General features: G+C 39.8%; 1 protein-coding gene and 1 pseudogene across 1 annotated transcript in view; both read right to left on the bottom strand.

Moving 5' to 3' along the window:
* Positions 1 to 3,430: 3,430 nt before the first annotated feature.
* On the bottom strand, positions 3,431 to 18,784 carry LOC120515539 (annotated as a pseudogene).
* A 1,729-nt stretch (positions 18,785 to 20,513) lies between these two features.
* Positions 20,514 to 22,462, bottom strand: part of ctdp1 (CTD (carboxy-terminal domain, RNA polymerase II, polypeptide A) phosphatase, subunit 1) — a 116,177-nt gene continuing 114,228 nt past the window's right edge. The window contains exon 13 of the mRNA XM_039736516.1: positions 20,514 to 21,534. Within this exon, the coding sequence (XP_039592450.1) occupies positions 21,378 to 21,534 (157 nt within the window). The 3' untranslated portion in view covers positions 20,514 to 21,377. The remainder of the gene's footprint in view (positions 21,535 to 22,462) is intronic.

Raw genomic sequence — 22,462 nt, 5'->3', positions numbered from 1 at the left:
TTCCAGGCCACGAGACCACCCAGTCCTCTCTGGGCATTCTACCTAACATCAATGTAGTTAGGGTTCTCACGGAGTCACTTGATGTTGATGGCCATACAGACTTCTGGCTTTTAATTCATCCATCATTGTTGGAACATCACGGTGCTTTGAGTAGAGACACCGGAAAAGGAAACAGAAGAGAGAGTAGGGGTTAGTGCAGATTTTAGAGCCACCATGAATAGTTATTATAATGAGTTGGATATACAGAGTATCAGCATTTTAATTAAAGTGAAGTTATGAGAAGGCCAAGTTAAAGTAATGTGCTTTCAGCAGTTTTTTAAAGTGCTCCACTGTATTAGCCTGGTGAATTCATATTGGCAGGCTATTCCAGATTTTAGGTGCATAACAGCAGAAGGCCGCCTCATCACTTGATAGATAGATAGATAGATAGATAGATAGATAGATAGATAGATAGATACTAATTTTAGTATAGTAGGCAGGATTAGATAGATATGAAAAGTACTATATAAGACAGACAGAACGATAGATAGATTTGAAAGGCACCCTATAATAGATAGATAGATGTTAAAGGTATTATATGATAGATAGATAGATAGATAGATGGATAGACAGATAGATACCATATAATAGATAGATAGATGTTAAAGGTGTTATATGATAGATAGATAGACAGATGGATAGATATAAAAAGCACCCTATAATAGATAGATAGATGTTAAAAGCACTATATAAGACAGACAGACAGAACGATAGATAGATTTGAAAGGCACCATATAATTAATAGATAGATAGACGTTAAAGGTATTATATGATAGATAGATAGATAGATAGATAGATAGATATGAAAGGCACTATATAAGATAGATACATAATTTTAAAGAAGCTGAATAAAATACTACATTATGACAAACAACAAATACACTTCAAAATGACTAAAAAAGAAATAACACATCTCACCTGGCTAAAGATAAAAAGTATAGTCCCAGTCCCTGTGAGGCGCTATAGAGACGTATTGCTGGTAGCATAATGGAGCCAGCAGTAGGGTTTCTTGACACTCTTCTGCTAATGATTTGTTGGCAGAAAATCATGTTAGCGTTTATGTGTCAGAGAGAGGATGTGTAGCATTGTTCATAATGGCACTCAGTTTTGTCTTTATTCTCTCCTCCTCCACTACCTCCAGAGGATCCAGCGTGTGTCCCATAACTGAGCCTTGTTGATTTGGTGGGCCTCACCTGAAGTGATGTTGGCAGCCCGCATTGCACACAGTTGAAGATGGCACTGGCCAGTGGTAGAAGATTTAAATATTTTTAACCCTGTATGTCAAAAACACGCAAAAAGGTTTTATTTCAAGACTGATGAATTTGTTTACTGCGGTAGACTTACTTAAGGAACACTGTGCCTTTTGAATTCTTCTCAAGATTATCCATGGATTTGTTCTCAAACCCTCTGAAATTCAGTTATGGAGTTCAGAAAGGCTGGAGGCAAGTGAATCAACCACAAGTGTGGTGCTGTTTCCTTAGAATTATTGATCTATTAATCCATATTGTAATCCACTTAAAGCCTTAAGAATGCTTGGTGGCTGGAGTGTGGCAAGAAGAACTGGGCATGAGACAGGAACCAACCCAGTATGAAGCACTAGATAATCGGCACTTAAACACTCATAAAGTCATGGTGCCCAGTTTAGAGTTACCAATTCACTTAAAGTGCTTGAGGACTTTGATGGAGCACTGGAGTATCTAGAAGAACACCCACATAGACAGGGGAGAAACATGGGCAGAAGAATAAACACCATATAGCCACAAGGTGCTACGGTGGATTTCCAGTTCCATAACGTGGCACAATGATAAATCCTCCTTCTAAAGAAATACAGTTAAAAGCTCAGGGTTTCATTTTTCATCCTTAGGACGAAATCTAAAACTTGCTGCAATACAAGACACGAAGAAGAACACTCTGCAATTGAAGCGACTTGCCAGCCTGACTGATTTCATTTTGTTGTCTCCACGCGCTGCTTCATAAAGATTATTCAGCAAGATTCATTTAAAAAAAACAACACAGATGACTGTAATGTCGCCAGTTTGATAAACCTGATGAATAGCTTTCATTTTGTTAATTTTAATGAAGCGATTTATTCTTAAGCCCTTGTGATCATCTTCAGGAAAATGAATGCTAGTTATCCCCCTTTCATAAAATATGAAATGAAAGTAATTTTATTTCCATAATGTTTGAAGTGCATAATGAGCAGCTAAAAAAAAAAAATCAACATTCTGATGGCTCAGCGAGATTCCCCAAAATCTCATTAAATAATGCTGGGTATACTTTTACAGACTGCATTTTCTAAATCATGCGTATTCCCATATCTCTTAGAAACTGACAAGTTTAATGCGTCCAGGTAATGAACCAAGGACTTTACATAACTTAGCCCCCTGTCTTTATATACTGGAGGAGGTTCAACCTTCTTGGCACCTGCCTGCCTGCCTGTCTGTCTGCCGTACAGCACACTGGAGTACATGCTCCATAACTTCTACTAGGCCAGCTGCTCTCTTCTTCCTGGGTCTGCCCATTTTTAGGACATCCAGTGTACCTGCGGCACAAAGAATCCCTGGTGATGTGATGATGTGTCATACCTGAGGGGCCAATTTCTGTGTCACTTCTTATGTGACCTAGCTGAGATTTTCTAACCTTACCTGCCTAAAAAACTGCCAGACCACCCATCTCATCTATACTAATAAAAGGCAAAGCCCTCACTCAGTCACTCACTGACTCATCATTAATTCTCCAACTTCTCGTGTAGGTAGAAGGCTGAAATTTGGCAGGCTCATTCCTTACGGCTTATTTACAAAAGTTAAGCAGGTTTCATTTCGAAATTCTACGCGTAACTGTCATAACGGTCGACAACGTCCGCCATGTTGAACTTCTTTCTTATTTATGGCCCCATCTTCATGAAATTTGGTAGGCGGCTTCCCTGCGTTAACCGAAACCAATGTACGTACTTATTTCGGTGGTATGACGCCACTGTCGTCCGCCATATTGAACTTTCCAACGGTCTTTGTTACTTATTAGCCCATCTTCAAGAAATTTGGTACGCGGGTTCCCAACGCTAACTGAATCCTACTTACGTACATATTTACGTCCATAGCCTGCAGCTCGGTCACCGTGTCAGGTGGCGTTGGGTCCCCCATCCCAACGCCTCCCACGTTGTTGGCTGCCTGCCTATATAAGGCCGTCCGTCGCTCCGGTCTCTACATTCCCTTCCTTGTTTCGCCATGGGATTCACGTCTCCCCGCTGATAACTACAACCTTTTTATTTAATCCACAGCTTCTCCGCTGTTTTATTGTTCGTTTATTACGATTATAGTTATTGTGTAGGTATTTTAGACTTACTTTACATTGTTCAGGTGCCCATTTCCTTTATCGTTCCAACCTTCTTCTTCATCCTAGCGTTTATCCCGCTTGGCAGGGTCCGCTTTTCTGCAAATCCGTCTCCATTTGGCACGATCGAGGGCATCTTCTGGGGCGGCATTGACGATCTTCATGTCTTCCTTTATTCTGTCCATCCACCTCTTCTTCGGCCTGCCACGTGGGCACTGACCACCAGGATCAAGCCTCATAGCCGTTTTTGCTACCGAGTTGTCGTCTGCGCGCACAACGTGTCCATACCACCGTAGCCGTGCCTCGCGCATTTTCTCCATGATCGGTGCGATGCCGAGGCGCTTTCTGATGTCTTCATTCATGACTTGGTCCCAGCACGTGTGGCCTAGGCACCACCTCAGCATTCGCATTTCTATCGTGTGTAGGGCCTGCTCGTGCTTGGCGGTGGCTGGCCAACACTCCGATCCATACAGGGCGACTGGGCGGACTACAGTCTTGTAAATCTTGGCCTTGAGGTGGTCAGGCATTCGGCGGTCACACAGCACGCCCGTTACTTGACGCCACTTCGCCCACGCGGCGTTGATCTGAGCTCGCACATCGGAAAAAAGGATGTCCCCGTCGTTACTGATCGTCGATCCCAAATACTTGAATTCATGGGTCTTCTTTAGGTCTTCTCCGTCGATGCTGATAGTGCCATCGGTTTGGAGGCCAGCTTCCATGTATTCAGTCTTCTTGATGTTGAATCTCATGCCATGGTTGGTCAGGTGTGTCTTCCATTGCTGTGTGTGTTGTTGCAGCTCACTTCTAGATTGGTTCGCCAGGAATACGTCGTCGGCATATAAAAGTGACCATGGTTGAGGAGATCGGCGGTCGCTGTGTCCATACAAAGAATGAACAGAAAGGGCGAGAGGGCTGAGCCTTAGTGTACTCCCACGTTGATGGCGAAGGGCGGTGAGATTCCCACGGGACATCTGACTACACTGGTGACGTTTATGTAGAGCAATTTGACCCAGTCGACGTAAGCTTCCGGGACTCCGTGAGATCGCAGGGCATGCAGTGTGGCACTCTATCGAATGCCTTCTCCAAGTCCAGGAATGCCATGCGGACCATTAGGTTTTTCTTTCGGTTTCCTTTATCATTCCAACCGTACCCCCATTAACATGTCTATCGAGGTGATCACCATCGATCAAAGAACTGTCACTTACCGAGTGGTTTCCATGACCAGAGATGGCACCTGCCTTTTCCATTCTCGGTGTTACATATTGCACGGCCATATCAGGCTCACTCTTGATATCCGGAGGAACATTGTGTCTTATGTATTGAATGACTGGGACAGGTTCAAGGTGTGGACTGATGACGGTACAGGAGATAATTAGACTACACAGGAGCACTAGAAGAGTGAAATGCTTAAGCCCTTCACCTATGGATCTGCATGTGAGTTGATGGCTGCCGTTGAATTGTTCGGTTGTCGCTTTCAAGTGTACCGAAATGGCTAAATATTTTACACCTTTCGGCAACCGCCAATGCCTCTTAAACATCTTAGATTGACAGGTGACGATTTGAGTAGTGGACACTTTGATGTTCATGAATGTTTAAACTCTCAAAAGCTGGATGTGAAGTTATCGATGAAACTGGTTGTGTGCTTACAACGCTTGACAGATGGCGAATGTCACTTCAACACAAGTCCTACAAATACTGTCGTCATTGAAACAAACCATGAAACTCAAACCGATTATGACAGCAGCAATCCAAGCTGTGAGATTTGATTCAAGATTACTGTTCACATGGCCAACTGTACGTTACATGCTCAAGAGTAATCTCAGCGCACAGCTTGGTCATATTACAACCGGAGGGCCGAACTCACAATGTGGTATACAAAGAGATCCTTAACAATTTATTATTGGTATATTTTCCCTCAGTTTAAAAAGGTGTAATTATCTTCTTAATAAAAATTTTAAGGCAGTACTTCGCCGCTGCAAAGTGCGGGTATTTTGCTAGTCAATAATAAAGAAGAAGTATCCAACAATTACTGGAGATTGTGAACTTACTATGGAAGATTGACACAGGAATTGTATCAAAATAAAGAAGATCCGGTCTCGGATGCTAAGAGAAGTATGTGAGCTGCTAGAAAACAACCCAACAATGATATGGACTGGGGGCTCACCTTTGCTTTATGGTTGTTGTATAAGCCCAGGTTTAAGTGTCAAATAAAGTCTTTGCTCAGCATGCTTTCAATATATTGGCATCCACATCTCCTAATCACATCTGTCTTGCTCACCCTATGAAATGTCATTTCCTTTGGTTCAGCTGCCAAGCTATGCCAATAAAAATAGATTTTGGCTTTTGTCCTTGCTACTGATGGACGTCTATTGTACACACAGAACAACTTTGACAGGCTGCAGTACATTTTTCTTCAATAGAGAGTGTATTAACTTAATAATTCTTTACATGTATATTGTGCTTTTTCTCACTACTTAAAGCGCTTTAAACAGTGAGTGGGGAGCCACTTCAGCTACCATTAATGGATGATGCAAAGGCAGCCATTTTTGCGCCAATATGCTGACCACACATTAGTGGTCAAGTGGTAAAGGGTTGGGACATACTTAGGCAATAAGAAATAGGGGATGATTAGGGGGGGCAGAATGACTAGGTTATGGTGGGCAATTTAGCCAAGACATCGGGATACTCCCTACTCTTTTCGAAAGATGCAACAGAGAGTCAGGACCTTGATTTTACATCTCATCCAAAGGATGGCACAATTTTCAAGGCGCAGTGTCTCCATCACTGCACTGGGCCACTGGAACCCACATTCAGGCCACAGGGTAAGCGGCACCTGCTGGTCGCACCAACACCTCTTCCAGCAGCAACCCAAGCATTTCCAAGTACTGGCCAGGCCCAAACATGCTTAGCTTCAGGTGGAGGACCTGTTCAGAACTGCAGGTGGTGTGGCTGCTGGTCATCACGACATCCAATACAGAGAAAAACAAAGGTGTAAGGAGTACTGGGTACGGAAGAATGATGGGCACTTAGAAACACACATGGCACCACATCCTGAACGAAGAACCCTAGCATCTCATTTGATCTCAGCGGATTACAACTTCATAGATACTGTAGATAATCTGCTAGATACTACAGAAAACTGGATTCTTAAAATTGGTAATTTACATGTGTTAAAAAAAGTATTACTGTATAAGCACATGAGAAAGTAAGCATTGTTTTATACTAAGCATTAAGATGTAAGAGTTAGGATTAAAAATACTTATGCCTACATATTCTTTATTATTTTGTATAAGCCAGAAAACACCAGTATTTCATAAGTCAAAGGTCTACGCTGGTATCCCAAAGGTTGCCGGTTCGAATCCCCGTCACTGCCAAAAGAGATCCTACTCTGCTGGGCCCTTGAGCAAGGCCCTTAACCGGCAATTGCTCCAGGGGTGCTGTGCAATGGCTGACCCTGCACTCTGATGCCAAGGGGTCTGCGAAAACTAACAAATTCCTAATACAAGAAATTGTATAAGGCAAAATAAAGAACAAAAAAAAAAAAAGGTCAGACGTGCTAGAGAGCTGAAGAATGGACACCTCGCTTAGAGAAGGGAATGTGAACTCTTTGGTTGTAACTTAACTTAATTTAATCCTGATACTCTATATGTTCAATTCATCATAATAACTATTCATGGTGGCTCTAAAATCGTACTGACCCCTACTCTCTTTTCTGTTTCTTTTCCGTTTCTTTGTGGTGGTGGCCTCGCCACCTCAACCTACTCAAAGCTTCATGATGCACCAACAATGATGGACGGATTAAAAGGCAGAAGTCTACGTGACCATCATCATCATCAGGTCCTTCCATTAAAACCCTAAATCCAAAGAGGACTGTTTCATTTATGTGAGGTAGAATGTCCAGAGGGACTGGGTGGTCTCATGGTTTGGAATCCCTACAGATTTTATTTTTTCTCCAGCCGCCTGGAGTTTTTTGTTTTTCTGTCCCCTGGCCATTGAACCTTACTCTTATTCGATGTTAATGTTGTTTTGTTTTGTTTTTATAATTGTGTCTTTCATTTTTCTATTCTTTAATATGTAAAGCACTTTGAGCTACTGTTTGTATGAAAATGTGCTATAGAAATAAATGTTGTTGTTGTAAATCATTACAGCAAGCAAGCTGGGATAGTAAGGGGAGAGAATTGCCCTTATCAAACAGATAAGATGGACAGAGGGGGTTTGACACCCCCTTAACTAAGAATTATTGGTGGAATCAATTAGAGGCAGAACTAGAGCAATGGAATGCTACGAGTCAGATGAGGAAGAATAATGGCTTAAATAATAAGAATTGTAATAAAAGTAAAAGGTGCCCATTGCTGGGGGCTCATTGTTCCATCTTAAGTGAGTCTTTATGCGTGCCATACAATAAAACTTATAAATAATATAAATTATTTTATATTATATTATTTATTATATCAATTATAAATTCTGCTGTCTGCTCGGAGTCTCTGAATGCCTTCATTGAGGCTTAGGGTGCCCTTGTTAGTCCACTTCAACAATACCACGAACAAATCCATTTCCCATTTGTACCTCTAAGACAATAAGACAGAGATCCGGCCACTAATAATAATCTACAAAGCTGGACATCAAGACGGTTAACCGTCAGGAGACAAAGAGTACAGATAAGAGGAGAATGGAGTCAGGGGTCGTCCTTGGACTGTTATTTTCTTGTGCTTTATATTAATGATACTGATTTCACTATTGTTATAGGACTCCAGGACTCCAGATGAAGCCTCACCAGTGAGTTATAAAGCTTAAGTATTAAAACAATCCAGATGAGAACAGGCCATTCAGCCCAACAAGCTCACCAGTCCTATCCGATTAACTCCTCCAGAATAACATCGACGAGTTTTGAAGGCCCCTAAATTCTTACCACACTACTTGCTCACATATTCCACTTGTCTGTGGTTCTCTGTATAAAGAAAAATTTCCTATTTGTGAAAAATGTACCTTTAACAAGTTTCCATTTGTGTCCCCGTGTTCTTGATGAACTCATTTTAAAGTCAGATCCACTGGACTGATTCCCTTCATAATTTGAAACACTTCAATCGTGTCTCCTCTTAATTTAAACTGTAAAGGCTCAGCTCTTTTAATCTTTCCTCAAAACTCACCCCCAGCAGTCCTGGAATCGGCCTCGTTATTCCCCTTCGGACTTTCTCCAATGCTGCTATGTCTTTTGTTTTGTAACCTGGAGACCAAAACTGCACACAGAAAACCAGGTGAGGACTCATTTAACTTGTGCTCTATACATCAGGAAACGTAGCACTGTGTGAGCCCCCCTAATGGCACCTGTCCACAGTCTTTCTGCAGACAGTGACCATTCCACTTCAACTCCCAAGTCCTTCTCATTTGGTTTTGATCTGATAGACTTATTAAACTCATGAAATTTGCAGATGACACTAAACTTGGTGGAACGGCAGACACTGAGGAGGCAGCAAAAGGAATTTATTCTGTAAGTGCCATGAGCATGGGAAAGGCGCTATATAAATAAAATGTATTATTATTATTATTGTCCTGCGGTGGGTTGGCACCCTGCTCAGGATTGGTTCCTGCCTTGTGCCCTGTGTTGGCTGGGATTGGCTCCAGCAGACCCCCGTGACCCTGTATTCGGATTCAGCGGGTTAGAAAATGGATGGATGGATGGATTATTATTATTATTAAGGAGACCTGGCCAAGCTTCAGAACTGGGTGAACACTTGGAAAAAGCAGTTTAATGCAGAAAAGGGCAAAGTGCTACAAGTGGGCAAAAAGAATGTCAATTATACTGTAAATGCAAGATGGGAGGCACTGAGCTATAGCAAGTGACCTCTGAAAAGGATTTTAAGCGTGTGTATTGACACAACATGTCCATTGTCTAAGAAACAGATGAAGGCTCGAGCCCCAAAGGTTTAATGAAAGCATGTGGGGGGCCACAAGAAGATGGGCATCAGTGGAGCGAAGAGCTTTGTTTGGTACATGATGGTTTATCTAAGTGGATAAATATGAAGGAGATTTTTGCGTATTGTCTTGAAAGTTAACGGCAAAAGTTAACATGAATACTCTTTTCAATTAGAAACCAATTTAAATGGCATAAGACCAGGGCTGTAAGAGAATGAAACATTGTACGGGCAGTGGCGGTTCCAGACCAACTTTACCAGGGGGGCCAGTGTTTTTTCATGGGGGCACAGAACAAAAAAAGGGCAATATTTAATTGTTTAATATATTAAGTGAATTTATTTGGAGCACAAACAAAATGAATTGAACATTTAACAATACAACATACAAATGAATTTCAAACAAAAGATTTCACATACTGTACATATGCACAAAAAACACATTTTAATTTTTGTACAGCAACATCTCTCTTTTTTGTATGCAAGATATTTTTCTTTTCATGTAGGTGTGTATTTGTTTTGTTATAAAGTTACTTTTTTACGGCATGACACTTAAATGTACACTCACATTTTCTGTTCAGTAATCTCTCATCCTCCAGCACTGGTAACACAGTAGCCTGTAACATTATAACAACAGTATTCTGCGTTTGTGATTTCTTGCAAAACCGTCCACAAATGCATCAAGGTTCAAAGCCTTGGCTCTTCTCGATTCAATGCTTAGCATAACATCAGCTTTAACAATTTGTGCTAGTGGTCTTCTTTCTCCTTTTTTCCTCTTCTGCATCCAAAACCCGCCGGCAAAAGAGTGAGCGTGCAGCGCCGTAAAGAGTCCGTGTGGAACGCTCCGGCATGTTAGTTCCAGTTTCCGTGCCAGCGCATATCACCGTAAGTAATTAATTAAAATTTTATCTCTTCAGCACAGGGGCCAGGGCCAGTTCGACAGGGGCACTAGCCCCTGTTGGCCCCCGTCTATAACCGCCTATGTACAGGTGAAAGCATAATTTGTGCAGGAAGGCTGGGGTTGTTCTAAGGTTCTAGGCCAAATCTTAATTCCAAACAATGGTTAATTTTTCTCATTAGAAATTACTAGCTGTGTAAGCCTGTGCTGTAAAAAGCCCAGGTCCTAGAAACTATTGAAATCGTCAGAAAAAAAAAAATGAAATGTCAGGTAATTGAAAGGAACTACTCTGGGCATCTCTCTCTCCTAAGAGGATTCGTTTTGCTAATGTGCTCACATCACTTGTGCATTAGCGGCGAGAGGAAAAGTAAAAGGGATACCATTTTGCCGATATTAGTGGCTAAGCGACTTTGTCTTACTTCTGAGGTTTCGTTTTGCTGATGTGCGGCCCTCACTTGTGATTTAGTGGCTAAGCGAGTTTCTGTTTGCTTGTTTGCTTACTCCAACTCCACCTCTCACTTCTGGGCTGGACCGAGACACACACTTCCACACGTAGATGTTTATATATAAGACTAGCAGACCTGGCGCGCTTCGCTGTACGTTTAACCGGCTAGTTTCGGCAGTGGATCGTGGTTTTTCCATTCTAGACGTCCTGTCTTTTTCGGATTCTTTTAACCGCCTGGTTTCGGCAGCCAATCGTCCTTTTCCCAATCTAGAAATTCCACCCGGGGGAGTAAATGCGAACATTAATTTTATTTTAATTCTTTTTCATTTTTATTACTCTTTAATTTAATATTGTTTCTTTGTATCAGTATACTGCTGCTGGATTATGTGAATTTCCCCTTGGGATTAATAAAGTATCTATCTATCTATCTATCTAGAAATCCTGTCTTCTTTAGATTCGTTTAACCGCCTGATTTTGGCAACGAATCGTTTTTTTCTAACGTAGAAGTCGTTTCTTGTTGAGATTCGTTTAATCGCCTGGTTTTGGCAGCCAAGCGCTTTTTTTTCCAACCTAGAAGACCTCTCTCGAGATCCGTTTAATGGCCTCGTTGATTGCATGTCTTCCAGGGTAGTTTCAATACCCATTTCTTGCACGGAGTCTTCTCCCCTTTAATGAGTGACTGTGTAAGCACCGTGTGTACTAAACAGTAAATTAGTAAAGGAGAAAGGACTAAACACTAAGGAAAAAGAACGGCAAGACCGCGTCAGCTGCGGAGCTCAGCTCGGAGCGAAATGAAGAGAATGAAATGACGTGAATGGGAGGGGAGAAGATGATCACGTGACTCCCCCACCCGCCTTAAGTCTCAATCCCTCCACAAACACACAAACGCAGTCTCTCGGATCCCAACTCTGCTTTATATATATATTGTGACAGTAGGGGGCACTATTGCTCCCTTGAACCCTCAGGTACCACGCCAAACACCAGGTAAAAGTGCAATAATTCTGTTTTATTATAATAATTATGTGCACCAAGCACCCTCCACTCCACACTACTCATAAACCAAATCTATACAATAATAAATCAATAATCAACAATCCTCCACTCCCAGACGCGTTGCCCTCCTACCACCCAGCTCAGCTCATTGTCTGGGAGTTCCCGTAGTCCTTTTATACCCCCTGACCTGGAGGTGTTTCTGCCCAACAGTCCACAAGTCCTTATTTCTTCCGGGTTAGGGTAAATAGTCCTTATCTTCACCCCGGAAGCACGTCACTTCTTCCTGTCACGGGATTATGACGCACTTCCGGGTTATAGGGCATAAATGAGTCCATTGGCCTCCCGACAGCGACTCCCAGTGGTCTCCAGGGTATCCAGCAGGGCTGTGCATAAAAAACTACATAGTCCATGAGGCCCTGCTGGAATTCGGGACCCGTCCATGCTGTCGGGAGAACTCCTCCTGGCGGCCCTGGGGCGAGGGCCGGAATAGGAAGCCGGCCATCCATCACAATATAGATAAGTTTACTATACATAATTTTAACCTTTCTGAAAAGTTCAATTGAAACAATTAGCATCAAAGAGAAAAAAAAACTACATGCTGTTCTCTGCAAAAAACTAACTTCAGTTTTAGCTGTTAATTTGCCAACATTTCCCACCTTTTGAAATTACCAAAGCATAATGTTTAATGGTCTCATCCTGATGTCACAGGCAGATGAGTACCGCAATCACTCTCCACCGCTATAACTGTAATACTCTCATCATTTTACACTTAAGTATTTTTGAAATCAAAATATAATACCAGTCTGGCAGGAAGCACTCATCCATGCAAAGAAACACTTCTGTTGTTCTTGTTGTTAAATGCCACTGTCAGAGGGGATAAATTATGGTGTAGCTTTTGCAAATAATTATTAAAAAAAGACTGTTGCAAGGAGCCAACTACCTTAGATAATGGAAAAATAAATATGGTAGCGTTGGAAAAAGATTTGAAATAGTTTGAGTCACTTAACTACTATAAGATATCACAGAAGATTATGCGACTTTCCGCTATGCCAGAATATTGAACTGAGCTTGTTTCAGCATGTTATATGCAGCTTTATAGAATCTGATAATATTTTGTATTTTATCTAACTAGGAGAAATGATTACATTATGACATTGCAGTAATAAACAATAGCTGCATTTTTTATGTACTGCAAAATAAAACATGCAATTTTATGAAATTGCATTTGTATCATTAAATCAAATATCAAATTTTCCTTTGCAAATCTGTGGGTAGCACACGCATATCTGGTTTATCAATCATAAGGCAGAAAACATTAAAATAGTACGACAATGTAGACAAGAACTGGCCATTTAGCCAAACCAAGGTCGCCAGTCTTATCCACTGAATTCTCCCAAAAATAACATCAAGTCGAGTTTTTAAGGTCCCAAAAGTCCTCCTGTCTACCACACTCCATGCTCACTTATTCCATGTCTCTGTGGTTCTCTGTGTAAAGAAAAACTCTCCAATGTTTACGTGAAATTTATCCTAAACCAGTTCCCAACTTTGTCCTCATTTCAAATTCACAGTCTTGATCCCTTCATAATTTTAAACACTTCAGTCATGTCTCCTCCTAAGGCTCAGCTCTTTTTAATCTTTCTTCATAATTCATTCCCTGTAGCACTGGAATCAGCCTGGTTGCTCTCCTCTGGACTTCTTTCAACACCGCTATGTCCTCTTTTTGCATCCTGGAGACCAAGGGTGCAAACAGTACTCCAGAGGAGGTCTAACCAGTGCGTTATGAACCTTGAACATAACGGTAACAAACCAGATACAGTGATCCCTCGCTATAACAAGCTTTGACTTTCGCGGCTTCACTCTATCGCAGATTTTAAATGTAAGCATATCTAAATATACAGTATATCACGGATTTTTTGCTGTTTCGCGGATTTCTGAGGACAATGGATCATTTAATTTGTGGTACATGTTTCCTCAGTTGCTTTGCCCAGTTGATTTCATACAAGAGATGCTATTGCGAGATGACTGAGAAGCTACCCAATCAGAGCACGTATTACATACTAAATAAAAATCCTCAATGATATACGATATGCTTCCCTGCGGTGCTTCACATACTTGAAAGCCCAAACAGCACGTATTGATTTTTGATTGTTTGCTTGTCTCTGTCTCTCTCACTCTGACATTCTCTGCTGCTAACGGAGGGGTGTGAGCAGAAGGGGTGTTCGCACACTCACCTAGAGGATACGGACGCTCCTCTAAAAAAATGCTGAAAGACTACCTTCACATTGCTGCCTTCCTTGTAGCTGCTTTGTCTGGCGGTGCCTCGCATACTTAAAAGCCCAAACAGCACCTATTGATTTTTGACTGTTTGCTTTTCTCGCTCTCTCACTCTCTGACATTCTCTGCTCCTGACGCGCACTCCTTTGAAGAGGAAGATATGTTTGCATTCTTTTAATTGTGAGACGGAACTGTCATCTCTGTCTTGTCATGGAGCAAAGTTTAAACATTTGACTAAAGGGTGTTATTTCATGTCTAGAGGACTCTAATAATGTTAGAAAATGTATTTAGAAGGTCATAAACAGATTTTCTATGCTCTAACTGCGAAAATGTTCGATTTATAAATAAAGAATCCTACTTCGCGGAAATTCATTTAACGCGGCAAAGTCTGGAACGGATTAAACGCGATAAACGAGGGTTGACTGTAATGGAGAACTCCCCACCAACATCTCCGGCCCTCGTCTCATAGTCGGCTCTCTGCCTTGCTGTACTTTGCAAAGCAATGCAAGGAGTGTTTGGGGGTAGCCTTTGGAGTCTCCAGTGCATTTCTAGTGATATAAACATTTGAAGAGTAGGTAATTTTGGGTAGCTGTTCCCATGTGGTGAATTGAGTTAGATGTAAAATGTTATTTTCATCAAAGAGTGGCAAGGTGGTGTTGTGATAACACTAATATACAATCATGCCCGAAATTATCAACACCCCTAGAATTTTCCCAGAAAATGCACCATTTCTCCCAGAAAACTGTTGCAATTCCAAATGTTTTGGTATACACGTGTTTATTTCCTTTATGTGCATTGGAACAACCCAAAAAACAGAGAAAAAAAGCCAAATCTGACATCATGTCACACAGAACTCCAAAAATGGGCTGGACAAAATTATTGGTACCTTTTCAAAATTGTGGGTAAATCGTTTTTATTTCAAGCATATGATGCTCGTTTGAACTCACCTGTGGCAAGAAACAGGTGCTGGCAATACAGCAATCACACCTGAAGTCAGTTAAAATGGAGAAAAGTTGACTCAACCTTTCTGTTGTGTGTCTGAGTGGGCCACACTAAGCATGGAGAACAGAAAGAAGAGCAGAGGACTGTCTGAGGACTTGAGAACAAAATTGTGGAAAATATCAACAATCTCAAGGCTACAAGTCCATCTCCAGAGATCTTCATGTTCCTTTGTCCACTGTGCACAACATAATCAAGAAGTTCACAACACATGGCACTGTAGCTAATCTCCCTGGACGTGGACGGAAGAGAAAAATTGATAAGACTGCAATGAAGGATAGTCTGAATGGTGGATAAACAGCCCAATCAACTTCAAAACATATTCAAGCTGTTCTGCAGACTCAGGGTGCAACAGTGTCAGCTCGAACTATCCGTCGACATCTGATCAAAATGAAATGCTATGGCGGGAGAGCCAGGAGGACCCCACTGCTGACACAGAAACATAAAAAACCAGACTGGAGTTTGCCAATATGTACTTGAGGAAGCCAAAATCCTTCTGGGCGAACGTCTTGTGGACAGATGAGACCAAGGTAGAGCTTTTTGGTAAAGCTCATCATTCTACTGTTTACAGAAAATGGAATGAGGCCTACGAAGAAGAGAACACCACAGTACCTACAGTCAAACATGGTGGAGGTTCTAAGATGTTTTGGGGATGTTTTGCTGCCTCTGGCACTGGATGCCTTGACTGTGTGCAAGGCATCATGAAATCTGAAGACTACCAAAAGATATTGGGGTGCAATGTAGGACCCAGTGTCTGAAAGCTGAGTCTGCGTCAGAGGTCATGGGTGTTCCAGCAGGACAATGACCCCAAACATACCTCTAAAAGCACCCAGAAATGGTTGAAGACAAAGCGCTGGAGAGTTCTGAAGTGGCCAGCAATGAGTCCGGATCTAAATCTGATTGAACACTTATGGAGAGATCTCAAAATTGCTGTTGGGAGAAGGCGCCCTTCAAATCTGAGAGACCTTGAGCAGTTTGCAAAAGAAGAGTGGTCAGAAATTCCAGTTGAGAGGTGTAACAAGCTTGGTGATGGTTATAGGAAGCGCTTGATTTCACGTATTTTTTCCAAAGGGCGTGCAACCAAATATTAAGCCAAGGGTGCCAATAATTGTGTCCAGCCCAGTTTTTGAGTTTTGTGTGAAATGATGTCAGATTTGGCTTTTTTTTTTCTGTTTTTTGTGTTGTTCCAATGCACATAAAGGAAATAAACGTGTATACCAAAACATCTGTAATTGCAACAATTTTCTGGGAGAAATGGTACATTTTCTGGGAAAATTCCAGGGGTGCCGATAATTTCGGCCATGACTATATAACAGTGCAACAAGGAGTGATTGCGACTCCAGTCACTTCTTAGATTAGGGTTGCACCAGAATACTGGTACTGTAATGGTACTACACCAGCATTTGGTACCGAAGTAACAAAATGTGTGTACTGTACCGTTTCATTTCCGGTATTCTGCACAACCCTAATCTCACTTCATTCTTAATGAATCAAAACAACTGGAAATACTTGGTGGACACAAGAAAGAATGAAAAGTGCAACTTGGTAACAGAGCAGCGTTACCAGAGTTAATAAACCAAGATTTTATGACAATGAAGGGGTAAACAGGCACAGTACCCCAAATACCGAAGGGCTTAATGGGGTTACGGGAATTGTTAAATCTCTCTGTGGTGCTCCAATACTCGTCTAGATGAACTTTCATGGCTGCTTTAGAAAGTTATAAACATTAGAGAGCTGTGAGCTACCTGATCTTGATATGTCACAGATGCCAGAGACTTGTAATTCACACATGACACAGCAGCTTATATTTGGCCACTTGCAAAATCAATACTGTAGAATACATTCAGGCTGAGAACATTTTGATTACCCCTCTTATTCTTTTCAGCTTAATCCATTTAATGAATACAATTACATACAAGGCACAGTCAACTCTCCTCATTAAAATGAATACTGGTTTGGACTGCCTCACCCCCCGGCTAGTGCTTCGGCATTCATGTAAAACAAAATTCACAACCTTTAATTGAAAAATGAAGACAATTTACCTCAAGATGGTGTACTCGTCCTGTTTATATGACATACGATATGTTCAAGGAAATCTTTACTCTGTAACTTCTGTAGATAATGGGCCACATCTCTGCTCTGCTCTTGATACCTGACCTCAGGATAACAAAATGTAAAGCTTTCTGAAACATAATTTCATTTCCTTGCTCTTTTGAAGGTGCCATGATCCACAGATGTCATTTCCAACTCTGCTCTCTGTTCACAGTATGTATTCACCGTTAAGCTTTCTTCATTTCAGGCTGCTTACTGTTATACAGCTGATTTTATCTTTTGTTCTCTGTCATTCAAACTAGAAGATAGAAAAAAAAAACCAAAATGTAAACTTTTTCAGCAGAGACAAAATCTTATTCAAATGCAATAACTAATATAAATAAAAACAGGAACTAAACTTTCTATAACATCAAAAATATTGGTGATGGATTTCATTATAGATTAACTGTATATTATCTTCTACCCCTAGGCGGTCTGAACACTGAACTCTGTGCTGAACTCTATTATTAGTTGTTGTCATTTATTTTCTACTAGCTGTCCCACGTGGCTCTGCCCACATAGTAGTGAAACAGGACAAACTTCAAAATCAATAAAAAAAAATAAATAAAAATGTAATTCTGGCCAAGTGGAAGGTACTGTAGGTACACTCCAACGTCAAAAGTTGGCACTGTATCTGATTGTTTCCAGCTCCGATGGAAGTGCATCCCCCATGCAAGGAGAAAAGCACGTGGCCGTGATATCTCTAGCAATCAGCAGCTACCCTCTAAAACACATGTAGCTCTGATCTCTCTCTCAAAAATGTCAAATGTTACTCCTCAACAATCTCTAGATGATAATATCTGTTGAACAAACAGGTATCGCTAACTAAGCGGAGACAAGGTATGCTCCAACAATTGGCAAGAGGTAGACTGATTCGAACGGAGGCCGGCTGGCGTGTGAGTGAGGAGGGCCCTCGGCCTGCAGCCTCTCTCTCAGATTCGCACCAATAAATTGGTACCTCAAGTGAACTATGATACTTAGCGCGATGAGAGAAGTCACTAAATCAACCGGAATGTTCAAGCAAATTATAAAAAAAACAAAAAAAACTAAAAAAACAGATCTAAAATCCATTAACTAGTTCTCTCAGGAAAGGTAGACAGACCTAAATACAGACAAATGTTTTCAATTTATATATATTGAAAATTATTACAATCTATTCATTTACTATTATGTATCAGTTTATAGTATAGAATATTTCTTTACCTGACTTGCACTTGTCCTGTGTTTATGTATATGTCGCACTGCAGTCCTGGGGAATGTGATTTTGGACCACTGTATGCTGTAATATGATGTATGGATGGTGTGTCAATAAAGCCACAGATTTATAAACATTTTAGCTAAGCCTCAGTCCTTTACAAGCTGCAAAAAATATCAGTTGTAACATCCTAAAGGTGTTGACTGATGACAAAACTGAACACATAAATAAGGTCTTGGAACAAGTTTTCAAACTTTTATTGCAAAACAATTCACCAATAGTTACCTGCTATGCTGGACATGAATTTTTTAAAGATTTATTTTCTGAAAAAAATTAGGTGATTATACTAGGCAGCTCAAAGCGGCAGAATGGCGGCATCACATAGGAATATTCAGAAACATGATTTCAAGTTTTATGAATGCTTAATCATTGAGAATTCAAGTAAAACGAACAGATTACAATATGCAAGCTTTCAAGGTAGCAAAGGCCCCTTTCTTCAGGCAAGTGTGTTTAATCACTTAATGATGCTGACACATTGTTCAGTTGAGCTAAAGATGTTATGCTGCACATTTTCATGGATGGATTCTACTTGCCCCAATACCACTTTCCATCGTCGCAATGTCTCCATATTTGTTTCTGTCTGGATTAAGTCAATGTAGGAAATTAATTGAAGCTTCTGTATGCTAGAAGCACGTGGTCAAACAGCTGGATGTAACTTTGTGCTGTCGTTTTCAAGAAAATTCTCAACAACATTACCGAATGACTTCCATGCAATTTCCTCCAGTGTCACTAGCAGATTTTAGAACTGCATGTCATCGATGATGTGTCTGAATTATTTACTCTTTACTGCTAGAAAAGTACAACATTTGCAAGTTTTGAAAGCAGAGACTATTCTTGATTGCTGGTTAATTTCAAACAGCTTGAACATACAGTTTGTCCTACAGTAGGGCTCAGGGGTACTCAACTCCGATCCTGGTGTTTTGTAGTGGCTGCAGGTTTTCATTCCAACCAGTTTCAAAATTGGATGCCAGGCCTAGCAGACAATAAAAACTGGTATTTAATTATATGGCTTGTTAGTGCTTTCATTCTTCCAGGACAAAGTTTTATCACAATACTATCCATATGTCTTGTTCTGGAACAGATATGTACCTCTTGATCCTTCCCTTCTCTCTCATTTAACTCAAAATATTTTATTAGCGCAGATACTTCATGATGCACATACAGTAAACAGGTTTAAATGGAAACCCGTTAGCTGAAGAGCTTTGACATTTAAAGCTAATTACTAACTGATAGCTGAATTTAAAACTTAACAAAGGTGTTCATGAAAATTAAGTCCAAAAAAAAAAAAAGTCTGCACCTCATTTGTGTTATTTTCGTGGCCAGGATATTAAGATGCAGGCAAAGTCTGGGGAGTATACATTTTAAAAAACATGAGGGTTTTAAATTAGTTAAATTTGTTTTTCTGTAAATACTTTCTTACATTCATCCTTCTCTAAATCGATTAATACAGTACTGGAAACATAACAAGTATAGTACAAGTTGGATGTGAAATAGTAAACAGGTTGTCAGTTTATCTACAATCTACAGTCATGAACGTGGATAACGGCTAAAATAGTGTGACTGCATAGTGTACATGTGGCTAAAACAGGTTTACTCTGCAAGGCAGCAGGGTTCATTCTCCCCAACAGGTGTCTGAATTTGACAAGTATTGGAAAATCTTTGAGTGTAGCGTCAGCACCTCCATACTGACATCAAACAGTAGAGAGTGGTACGGTTATGTAATTGAGCATGTCAGATGGGTGCCATTTGTCAGTGGCAGCCTACTGTGAGGAAACAACATGCTTGATAAGACCGTGAAGCCTCAACTGGCCTATATGAGTCTGAGAAATCTGGATTGTTGTTAGAGACTGGGAACCTTTGTGAGGCTTACTCAACTTATTACCATCCCAACTCTCACCAGGTCAAGCAGCTGTAAAATAATGAGAAGCAAAAGAACGAAAAACCACAAATACATGCGCATAAAATCACTCAAGAACTTTCGTCAATATCTGAACAGGTTACAGGCACCATTACTGTTTATAAATCCGTCAACAAAAAATGGCAATACAATAACTAACTTAGTTAAAAAAATGGTATTACAAAAAGAGATGAGCATATTAAATAAAGGTGAAATTAGAGAAAAATCAGACTGCTTTAATCATGCTAATACTTTTAGTGAAAATGTATACCAAAGAGTCATTATTGTCAAGTAAGTCACAGCCTGCAAACATATTTATTACGGCATTCTTTGAAACTGGTGAATTTATTCCTTTAATCATTAAGGAGAGGTATTCGCAATAGTTAAAAAAATGAATCTTTATTAAATGAAAAGAATTATTCTGGCAGGTCAAATATGAAATAGAATATACAAAAAACTTTACATCAGTTTTCCCATTCACACAAAGCAAAAAAAAAAAAAAAACAAAAAACATAGAACCTGAAACTACCAATTTCATTTCATTTTTATAAGAGGAACGAAGAATGAAAACACACCTTGGCAGTTAAGGATCACACAGCAGTAACCTGTGCAAAATTCCCAAGTTACGGAGGAATAAGAATTAAAATCTAAATACTGTCCTTCTAGAGAATCCAAACTATTTTGAAAATATAGTTAAACTTTTAAAACCATATCCAAAAGTATTGTTTTGAGAAGTAGATACATAAGAGATATGAAGAATGTAAGTTTGATAGCTTTAGAAACCCTGATAATTTAGTCCACAGTCCTTAAAATGTAATCTTTGTTTATTATTGATAATGAAAATAAACGGATATATCTAGATTTAAATGTCTTGAAAAATACAACTGGCAAGATTCAGTATGATTGGACAAGTAACAGTAAAGACAATGTAAAAACGGAAAAAATAAAAACATTTTTCTTAGTGGTTTGTAAGTGCCTAAATCACACCCTTTGGCATAGCTGACCAATTTTATAATACACTGTTGTTTTGACAAGAAATTAAAAACTAATTGTAATGAAAATAAGAACCCAAAGGTGGTTTTACTTTATTATACAATAAAATGCATAAAACACGTTTTCTTATTATTCTGTGTTCATTTTTAACACTCTTTTTCTCTTACTGTCTCCATTCAGATATTTGATCTTCATCATGTATAGTTCAGCCCTCTGCTCATATATTTTATTTTTTTAATATAGGTTTGCTGGTATCACATGAAGTCATTAAGTTCTGCCTCAATGGCAGCTGCCATTTCATCTGCCTCTGAGCTGCTTCTCTCTTCATCTTCATTACTTGAATCTTTACTTGATTCACTGTCTGAGTGTTCAGCTTCATCTCCAGCGCCATTTCGTTTGCGTTTATGTCCCCTTGAACAAGAAAAAGAAAAAAAAAAAAAAAAAGAAAGAAACAAAGGTGAGGTTTTACTATTGGTAATACTAACATTACAGACTTGCAGAAAGTATTATAAATGGAGGTGAAAATGCAAAACAGAAATAGATTAAAAATTATATAAATATAAAATATATGAATGTATGATCATAAAATAACTGACACCCTTAATAAATGAAGTAAACTTAAAAAGTTGATTACTGCAAAGGAACACAGTACATAAGTATAGAATAAGTCATATTATATAATATAGTAAGAAAGTAAGTAAAAATGTATATATGTATATATGTATATATATATATATATATATATAATAGAGCACATTTAAAACAATTGAAGTTGACAAAATTGCTGTAATGAATAAAAAAAAGAGTCAACAGTACAGGAAGGGATAAATAAACAATACAAAGCGACAAAATATAATAAAATAAACACACACCACCGGAGGCACAAGCCACCTCAACAGATAAAACCGTTGTAACGTTGAAGGGTAATGAACTGCATAACTTGGGGGCTATAATTCAGCACATATAGTCACCTTTTGATGTGGAACAACAAGCAGCTGTTGTTCACATTACTGCAAAGATCTACCAGGGGAGTAGGGTGTAATAAGTTTAGAAATATACGAGGAGGCATGGCTAAGAAGTGCATTAAAAACAAACAATAACACCTTAAACAGGACCCAGTAATAGACAGGAGGCCAATGAAGAGAAGCCAGGACTGCTGATATGTAGTCTCTATTATTTTTACCCATTAACCTAGCTGCAGCATTTTGGATCGGTTACAAATTAGCTAAAGAAGAGTGACTAAAACCAACATACGTTGAGTTACAATAATCTAATTGCGAGGTAACAAAGGTGTGGATGACCATCTTCAAGGTATTAAAAGAAAGGAACAACTTCATTC

The sequence above is a fragment of the Polypterus senegalus genome, chromosome 15, assembly GCF_016835505.1.
Source record: "Polypterus senegalus isolate Bchr_013 chromosome 15, ASM1683550v1, whole genome shotgun sequence".
NCBI classification, from domain to species: Eukaryota; Metazoa; Chordata; class Cladistia; order Polypteriformes; family Polypteridae; genus Polypterus; species Polypterus senegalus.
Note: the sequence above shows the minus strand (reverse complement) of the source record. Positions and strands in the feature narration are given on the sequence as shown.